At 37.0% G+C, this 9,620-nt stretch overlaps 2 protein-coding genes across 2 annotated transcripts; both read left to right on the top strand.

The window, feature by feature from the left end:
- The first annotated feature begins 428 nt into the window (after window positions 1-428).
- On the top strand, window positions 429-5,607 carry LOC25494109 (COBRA-like protein 7). Its single transcript, XM_013602846.3, has 2 exons — window positions 429-1,052; window positions 3,905-5,607. The coding sequence occupies exons 1-2, from the start codon at window positions 530-532 to the stop codon at window positions 5,326-5,328; spliced, it is 1,947 nt and encodes a 648-aa protein (XP_013458300.1). The 5' UTR covers window positions 429-529; the 3' UTR covers window positions 5,329-5,607.
- Window positions 5,608-5,989: 382 nt separating this feature from the next.
- Window positions 5,990-9,319, top strand: LOC25494107 (tyrosine--tRNA ligase, chloroplastic/mitochondrial). The gene is made up of 2 exons (XM_013602845.3): window positions 5,990-8,354; window positions 8,814-9,319. The coding sequence occupies exon 1, from the start codon at window positions 6,082-6,084 to the stop codon at window positions 7,528-7,530; it is 1,449 nt and encodes a 482-aa protein (XP_013458299.1). The 5' UTR covers window positions 5,990-6,081; the 3' UTR covers window positions 7,531-8,354; window positions 8,814-9,319.
- The last annotated feature ends 301 nt before the right edge of the window (window positions 9,320-9,620 follow it).

Here is a 9,620-nt window from a genome sequence, read left to right as displayed (position 1 = left end):
AACATAGTAAAAGAAAAACACAAAACCTTTTTTCTAGTCTTTTTACACAAACGAAATTAAATAATTTGAAAATGGAACGGCACGCAATTGTAACCCCAGCAAATATGCCCTGTCCTCTGAATTAATCAATTCACATAGTTCACACACGGCATAGATAAATAAATAAAAGGAGATATAAACTACTATAAACTTAATCTAAAAAAAAAAAGAGTATAATCTTATATTAAATTAAAAGATCATTCATCACACTAAGTCAAATTACAGCTTCTTCTAAGCTGGATGACCCTTTCCATTTCTTGAACGCGTTTAACCGTTATTCATTTTCCTTTTACAAAATTAACCAGTATCTTTAATTATAAAATAAATAAATACCAAATTTATTTCTTACCAAAAATACCATGGTATCTTTTTTAGAACTTTTACTTTCAAAAAATAAATAAACAAACAAACAGTATATATATTTGGTTTCTCTCACACGGCTTCAAATTTCGAATTTGAAGCAAAAAAATCCCAAACAGACACAACGGTGATGATGATTTCGCTACGAAACCTCTGTAGCTTCTTCACCATCCTCTTAGCAACAATCATACTCACAACGACGTCGTTTACTGATGCACAATCGTGCAACGGTATACTCGTCTCATACTCCTCCTCCACCGGAGTACAACTGCCGCCTAACGTCACCGACCCAAAGAAGCAACCCTACCGATTCGAATCAACCTTAAGCGTGCTAAACAACGGTCTCGATGAACTCAAGTCATGGAAAGTCGCCGTCGAGTTTCAGCACGACGAGTATCTTGTTTCTGCTTCAAATGCTGTTCTCGCTGACGGTACTACCCTCCCTGCCGAAGTTGGAAACGGCACCGTTTTTGCTGGTTTTCCGCAGACGGATCTGAAGACTGCTGTTGAAACAGCTGGTGATTTGACTCAGATGCAGGCTCAGGTCAGTCTTGTTGGGACTGTTTTTGGTGTGGCGCCGCCGGATGTTCCGTTGCCGAAGTCGATCAAGCTTGCTAATGATGGATTCATCTGTCAAAAAACCACCGGTCAAGGTACCTTCTTTTCCTTTTTTGAATTTTTGTCTAGGTTGAAATTTGTTTGATCTTAGATTTGTTTCAAATTGGATCGACTTATTGAGGCTCTGTTTGGTCAAAAATTGTGAATAGCTAGCTTATAAGTTAGCTTATAGTTGACAGCGCATAAGCTAGATCATTGGATTTATATGTATTGTTTGGTAAAATTAGATGTTGAACTAGCTTATAAATATCAAATGACATCAAAAATATATATATATTATTATTATTATTATTTTCCAATTAAGGTTGTAAGGGTAAAATTGAGATAAAAAAATTATAAGTTATAAGTTATGGGAAATGAGTGAATACCCAAATTGTCCTTGAATTTGCACGAATTAGACAAAAACGTCCCCCAATTTATCGAAATGCACGCTTTGTCCCTGAATATATCTCAATCAAATTAGTCCCTTCGTCCATTTGGGGCGTTAACGGTGATGACGTGACCGTTAACCTCTCACATGGGTTGCTAAGTCAGATGCCACATAAGCAGGGACTAAATTGGTTGATAGTGACAAAAAATTTCAAGGACGAAATTGATTGATTGCAAAAAATGTTGTGCAATTTTGCCCATGTTACTTTTTTTACTTCCAAATTGATCCTTAAATTATATTAAAAACCCGTCAAATAAGTCTTTGAATTTTATAAACATATATCCAATTTGATCCTTGAAGCATATATTTGCAAAACATAGTGAAAAAGACAGAAGACACAACTTCATCCTTGAAAATACCATTAAATAAGTCATAATTCTTAAGTCTTCAAGTTTGAAATATTACATAGGAAAAAGCAACCAAACTATGGGGCATTAACAAGTCATAAGTCATAGAAGCATGATCTTAAATATCACATAGCCAAAAAGAAACCCAACTAGGGGGCATAAACAAGTCGAAATATTACAAATCCAAAAGCATAATTTAAACATGCATCAAGTATCACTTCTTTGGAAAGCCAGGGGTTAGGATAAACTCCATGAACTTAGGTTGAGTTGAACCGGATGGACCATAATTTGGATATGGTACTCTAATAACGTCAGGAGCAGTTGGATGTGCTGGTGCAGGATCCCTCATTGATGTTTGCTTAGGTCTCTCATTTGAAATAATTGGCTCTCTGATGCCATACCTTCTTGCAGGAACACCCTGCAACAACATTTTCAATCATCTCAGTCCCTAATTCATAAAACATTCAATCAAATCAGTCCCTAAATTATTACACTTACTAGCAAATTTTCTGCATTTCCTGATACATTTCCAGCATTTTCTGCAACATCTCCAACATTTTCTGTATTTTAAGACTTCAACACAACCCTAATATCAGTAATCTAAAAAACACAATCAAGCAAAAACGAACATGAAAGCAATCATGAAATGAAGTTTAAAGTTGAAAACGAATGCCTAAAAGCTGAAAACGAAAATCACAAAAACGAACACAAAAAAGGGAGAAAACGAACATGATTGAATAGAAAACGAACATGAGGCGTTAACTTAAGAAACGATGAAATCTTCAGTCAAAACGAAATCTTTTGCAATGTTCCTCGCCGTAGATATTGATGATGAAGGTTTTAGCGGGAAGGAGAAAGGTCAGGGACGTGTTTGATGTTCTGACCGAAATGTGAGGATGGGGAATAAAGGGGTAAATTTGGAAAAATAGAAAAAATTGAATTTAAAAAACAAAACTGAAATTTTTAGCGTTTCCATCTCCAACATTTTCTGTATTTTAAGACTTTAACACAAAACCCTAATATCAGTAATCTAAAAAACACAATCAAAGTAAGCAAAAACGAACATCAAAGCAAGCATGAAATGAAGTTTAAAGTTGAAAACGAATGCCTAAAAACTGAAAACGAAAATCACAAAAACGAACACAAAAAAGGGAGAAAACGAACATGAGGCGTTAACTTAAGAAACGACGAAATCTTCAGTCAAAACGGAATCTTTTGCAATGTTCCTCGCTGTAGATATTGATGATGAAGGTTTTAGCGGGAAGGAGAAAGGTCAGGGACGTGTTTGATGTTTTGACTGAAATGTGAGGATGGGTGAATAAAGGGGTAAATTTGGAAAAGTAGAAAAAATTGAATTTAAAAAACAAAACTGAAATTTTTACCGTTTTCATCAAATTAGTCCTTGTACACGTGACTTCCTTGTAGACACGTGTACAAGACAACATGACATGTAGGACGATAGCTCAGCAGCACTACTGGAGCATTTGGACGGAATGACTATTTTGATGGACGTTTGTCAAATTCAGGGACGAAGCGTGCATTTCGATAAATTGGGGGACGTTTTTGTCCGATTCGTGCAAATTCAGGGACAAATTTGGGTATTCACTCTATGGGAAATGTTAACGAATGCCCTTAGGGCATTCTTTAAGGGCATTCTTGAAGTGTTAAAAACTTTTTCAAAGAATAATTTCTTAATTGGGAAACCTTAAAGAATGCCCTCAGGGCACTCGTTAACAAGACCCATAAGTTATTTGTATTAGCTTATCAAAAAACACTATAAGCCAGTAAAAATAAGCTTACCAAACGGTTCTTTTTTAGTCAAATGAGCTTATAAGACATAAGCTATAACTATAAGCTCAAACATGTGGCTTGCCAAACAGACCCTGAGAGACTTTATCTGCTTACATAAATACTTGTGAGATGTTTTGAGAGACTGTCTTAAGAGAACTTTTGATAATTGCCTACGAAAACAACTATTTTATCTTCTCTTATAGAAATAGTTAATACATAAGCAGCTATATGATAATCACTTATGCCTTAAGCTTTTAATTAAGTTGTTTATTGAAACAGGAACTTAATTTAACCTTTTTTTAATGGTTGTTACTGTTAGGTAAGAATGGGACTAATGTTTGTTGCACAAGAGATCCTAAGTTCAAAGCAAACATCACTACAGATGAAAAGTTTCTGCCGCGTCAAAATGGCGATCTTACGATCATGTATGATGTGATTAGATCCTATGATTCAAATTACTGGGCAGAGGTTACGATCGGTAACCAAAATCCTCTCGGAAGGCTTGATAATTGGAGGTTGAGCTGGGACTGGATGAATGACGAGTTTATATTTACAATGAAAGGAGCTTATCCATCTGTTCTGGATGCTTCTGGTTGTATTTTTGGTAAGCAAGGTACATACTACAAGGATCTGGATTTTGCTAATGTATTGAATTGTCAGAGGAGGCCTACCATTATTGATCTTCCTCCTACAAAATTCAATGATACTGATGTTGGGAAAATTCCTTCTTGTTGCCGTAACGGTACTATATTGCCAAAATCTATGGATCCTAGTAAGTCTATTTCGAGATTCCAAATGCAGGTGTACAAAATGCCGCCGGTGCTTAACCGATCCGAGCTTTCACCACCACAGAACTGGAAGATTAGTGGTTCACTTAACCCTGACTACAAATGCGGTCCTCTGGTTCGTGTTAGTCCTACCGAGAATCCAGATCCAACAGGGTTGCCGTTAAACAAAACTGTAATGGCAAGTTGGCAGGTTGTGTGTAACATTACAACAGCCAAGGGAACATCAAGTAAATGCTGTGTCTCATTTTCAGCTTATTACAATGAATCAGTTATTCCTTGCAAAACGTGTGCATGTGGATGCCCCAAGAATACAGCAAGAACATGTAGTACTACTGCACCTGCCATGTGGCTTCCCTCAGATGCTGTCCTTGTTCCTTTTGAGAACCGAACTGCCAAGGCTTATGCGTGGGCAGGGATAAAACATCTACCAACGCCAAACCCACCACCTTGTGGTGATAACTGCGGTGTGAGCATCAACTGGCATTTACTGTCAGATTATAATAAAGGCTGGAGTGCAAGGGTCACACTTTTCAATTGGGGTGAGACTAATTTTGCAGACTGGTTTACTGCTGTGCAAATGGACAAAGCAGCTGCAGGTTTTGAGAAAATGTACTCGTTCAATGCAAGCGCCATAGAAATAGGCGGTGTTAATAATACGATAATAATGCAAGGTTTGGAGGGATTGAACTACCTTGTTGGAGAAACAAATGGAGCTAACCCTCGCACAGATCCTAGGGTGCCTGGGAAACAACAGTCAGTAATCTCATTCACAAAGAAAACTACTCCTGGAATCAGTGTTGTTCGTGGTGGTGACGGGTTTCCCAAGAAAGTCTTCTTCAATGGGGAGGAATGTTCTCTTCCTTCTGTACTTCCAACCAGTGGTGCTTCCAGGAAGGAATTTTCCTTTGCTACTTTGATGCTTCTACCATTGTTGCTAGTCGTCTTCTTGTTATAGTAGTGGTTATGTTCCGTTCGATTTTGCTATTCTGGCTTGCTGTTTTCCTGGATAGGATTTGATTCATATATATTGACCTCGTCACAGAAACAAGAATGAGAAATATCGAGGACTGAGTCGCGGTGTGGTAACATCCATGCTTTATGTCTAGATTAGATTTTGTTGTAATACTTATTCAACTGATATGATTCTTTCAACCTTGTTATTATGGTACAGAAGATTGTAGATTTGTAGTGATAGAAATGTTACTTTTCTATTGAAAGTTCTTTAGTATTATAATTTTACTGTTTTTATTATAATTCTTTTTGTGCGTTTATTATCACAGACACTCAAATTGTTACATGAGAAGTGCAAGATTGTGGTCACCAAACCAATGCATCAATCGTTAAAAATGTTTTGTTATCAATGATAATTTGACTTCATAAAAAATGAAACTGTTTGTAACTAAAGAGTTTCTTTGTTTTTGTTTTTTTTAATAAAAAAAAACTGACGTTGTCTTGATAGAAGATGAAAGGATGCATGGAAGTTCAACAATAACATGAGTTTCATTTGGAGATTTTGTTTTTTCATTTTGGAAGTAAATGATATTATTAGTTGTTACTATTAAGAAATTGACGTGATTATAGGCACTGACGTACCGTGCAACATTATAAAATGTAATTTTACTCTTTTTATATTAAAAACTCCACTAGCATTTTTTTGCTTCAGCAGTCACCCACCCCCAAACCCCAACATCATCGCATCAACACAACAATGGCCACAAATTTTGCTTCAAGGTCGATTTTCTTCTCTCATTCCGCCAAGCTCTTCATCTTTCCATTCAAACCCCCTCTTTCTTCTTCTTCACGCCTCCCCTTTTCTCGAACAACCTGCACTCTCCAACACCAACAACCTCCGAATGTCATCGGAATCCTCGAACAAAGAGGTTTACTCGACTCAATAACAAATGAGTCTCTCAGAACCATTTCATCAAACACCATCAACGCACCCTTAAAAGTTTACTGTGGATTCGACCCAACTGCCCAAAGCTTGCATTTGGGCAATTTATTGGCTCTCATTGTTCTCTCATGGTTCCGCCGCTCCGGCCATAACGTCGTCGCGTTGATCGGTGGTGCCACCGCGCGTGTCGGTGACCCATCAGGGAAAAGCCTTGAAAGACCTCAGCTTGATGTTCAAACTTTGGAGAGGAACACTGCTGGGATTGAAAATACCATCAGAACAATCTTGGGTCGTGTTCAAAATCACCCAAACTCTGGTAATGGTAATGATTCTGTTGTTGTTTTGAACAATTATGATTGGTGGAAAGAGTTTAGTTTATTGGATTTTCTGAAAAGGGTTGGTAAATATGCTAGAGTAGGTTCAATGATGGCTAAAGAGAGTGTTAGGAAGAGATTAGAATCTGAACATGGAATGAGTTATACAGAGTTTACTTATCAGTTATTGCAGGGTTATGATTTTTTGTATTTGTTTCAGAATGAGGGTGTTAATGTTCAAATTGGGGGTAGTGATCAATGGGGTAATATAACTGCTGGAACTGAGTTGATTAGGAAGATATTGCAGGTAGAAGGTGGTACCTATGGTTTGACATTTCCTCTTTTGTTGAAAAGTGATGGTACAAAATTCGGTAAATCAGAGGATGGTGCAATTTGGTTGGCTCCGTCCATGTTATCTCCATACAAGTTTTATCAGTATTTTTTCTCAGTTCCGGATGCTGATGTTGTTAGGTTTTTGAAAATTCTTACTTTTTTGGATATTTATGAGATAGTTAAATTGGAAGAAGAGATGAAACGACCTGGATATATGCCGAATACTGCTCAGCGTAGGCTTGCTGAAGAAGTTACTCGATTTGTTCATGGAGAAGATGGTTTGAGCGAAGCTCTTAGGGCGACTGAAGCGTTGAGGCCGGGATCTGAGACAAAGTTGGACTGGAAAACTATTGAGGGGATTGCTGAGGATGTCCCGTCTTGTTCTTTAGCTTATGATGAAGTTTTGAATCAGTCATTGGTTGATCTTTCTGTTTCTTCTGGTTTGTTCGACAGCAAATCTGCTGCCCGCCGGTTGTTAAAGCAAGGAGGTGTTTACTTGAATAATAGCAGAGTAGATAGTGAAAATAAGAGGATTGAGGCAGCTGATATAGTGGATGGTAAAGTTCTCCTTTTATCTGCGGGAAAAAAGAATAAGGTGCTGGTACGAATAGCATGATAGGATTTATTAGATGAATATTCTTTGGGGAGTTTTTTATTTATTCTGTATGTTTATTGGTAACTGGTATGCCAATTTTTCTTTTGCTTGGTGTTCCACTGAATAGCTTTCATGACATTGGTGACATTGTATGCTTGTGACATCTGTTACTTGGTTCCTTTATTAATAAACTTTGCAGCTGTCTCCTAATTTTTGGAGTGTCTATCATTGCAGCAGGACAATCAATTTGTAAGATTAAAATTTCTTGATTATTGAATATAAAAGTAGACAAGTTGATTAACCATAGTTGATTTGAGTTATAAATATCAATAACATTGAGTAGTTGATGTTTTGCTAATATACAAGTAGATAACTTTATCATACTTGCAACGATGTCCTTTACCAATGCACAATCGTGCAACGGGATACTCATCTCATACTCCTCCACCGCCAGAGTTCAACTGCCACCGAACGTCACCGACCCAAAGAAGCAACCCTATTGATTCGAATCAATGTTGAGCGTGCTCAACAACGGTCTCGATGAACTCAAGTCATAGAAAGTCGCCGTCGGATTTCAGCACAATGAGCTTTTGGTTTCTGCTTCCAATGCTGTTCTTGAGGACGGTACTACCCTCCCTGCCGCCGTTGGAAACAGCACAGTTTTCGCTGGTTTTCCAGACGGATCTGAAGACTGCTGTTGAAACAGCTGGTGATTTGAAGCAGATGCAGGCTCAGACCAGCCTTGTTGGGACTGTTTTTTGTGTTGCGCTGTCGGATGTTCCATTGCTGTCGTCGATCAAGCTTGCTAATGATGGGATTCATCTGTCCTAAAGCCACTGGTCAAGGTAACGACTATTCCTTTATTGAGATTTTTTATTTTTTGAAATTATTTATTTGGTTGAAATTTGGATTGCAATTTGTTTGATCTAAGATTTGATTAAGGGTATTGCAATTTGTTGAATAATGGTTTGCTTGGATCGATTTATTCGAGTTTATCTACTTACCTAAGCACTTGTGAGAAGGTTTTAGAGGACTTATGTACTGCTGACATAAGCATTTGTGAGACTGTTTTAGAGAACATACAAACCCCGCCTATGCAAACAGCTTATAGCTTATACCGAAAATGGTTTTTGACTTTATTTTGATCTTTTATTATGGAAATAATGCACCTATATGATAAGAACTTATGCTTTAAGCTTTTAATTATATTGTTTATTGAAACAGGAACTTAATTTGGTTTAGTTTAGGAATTTGTATTTGTGTAATTAACCTTTTTTTATTTTTTTTATGGTTGTTACTGTTAGGTAAGAATGGGACTAATGTGTGTTGCCCAAGAGATCCTAAGTCCAAATCAAACATCACTACTGACGAAAAGAAAACTACTCCTGGAATCAGTGTCGTTTGTGGTGAGGCCTTTCCCACGAAAGTCTTCTTCAAGGAGGAGGAATGTTCTCTTCCTTCTGTATTTCCAACCAGCGGTGCTTCCAGGAAGAGATTTTCCTTTGCTACTTTGATGCTTCTGCCATTATTGCCATGTCTTCTTGTTGTAGTTGTGGCTATGTTCAGTTTGTTTTCGTGGTTCTGGCTTGTTGCTGTCCTGGATAGAATTTGATTCATATATTGACCTCGTCACAGAAACAAGAATGAGAAATATCGGTGGACCGAGTCGCGGTGTGGTAACATCCATGCTTTATGTCTAGATTAGATTTTGTTTTAATACTTATTCAACTGATATGATTCTTTCAACCATGTTATGGTACAAAAGATTGTAGATTTGAAGTGATAGAAATATGTTACTTTTCTGTTGAAAGTTCTTTAGTATTATAATTTTACTTTGTTTCTTTCTTGTTCGTTGTCTTTGAGTACTTCTGTCTGGGCGTTATTTAATATTTATCAGACACTCAAATTATTTACATGAGAAGTGCAAGATTGTTTGCACCAATGTATATATGGTTAAAAAATGTTTTGTTATCAAATGATAATTTGACTTCATAAAAAATGAATTTGTTTGTAACTGAAGAGTTTCTTTGCATTTTTTGACGTTGTCTTTGATAGAATATGAAAGCATACATGCATAAGTTAACAATAACATGAGTTTCATTTGGATTGTA

This window comes from Medicago truncatula, chromosome 4 (assembly GCF_003473485.1).
Source record: "Medicago truncatula cultivar Jemalong A17 chromosome 4, MtrunA17r5.0-ANR, whole genome shotgun sequence".
NCBI classification, from domain to species: Eukaryota; Viridiplantae; Streptophyta; class Magnoliopsida; order Fabales; family Fabaceae; genus Medicago; species Medicago truncatula.
Note: the sequence above shows the minus strand (reverse complement) of the source record. Positions and strands in the feature narration are given on the sequence as shown.

What these genes read in the sequence shown, in the direction of transcription:
- LOC25494109 (XM_013602846.3), top strand. Translation starts at nt 530, where the DNA reads ATGATGATTTCGCTACGAAACCTCTGTAGCTTCTTCACCATCCTCTTA. An exon ending in TCAAAAAACCACCGGTCAAG is followed by an intron (nt 1,053 to 3,904) that starts GTACCTTCTTTT and finishes TGTTACTGTTAG; the next exon opens with GTAAGAATGGGACTAATGTT.
- LOC25494107 (XM_013602845.3), top strand. Translation starts at nt 6,082, where the DNA reads ATGGCCACAAATTTTGCTTCAAGGTCGATTTTCTTCTCTCATTCCGCC.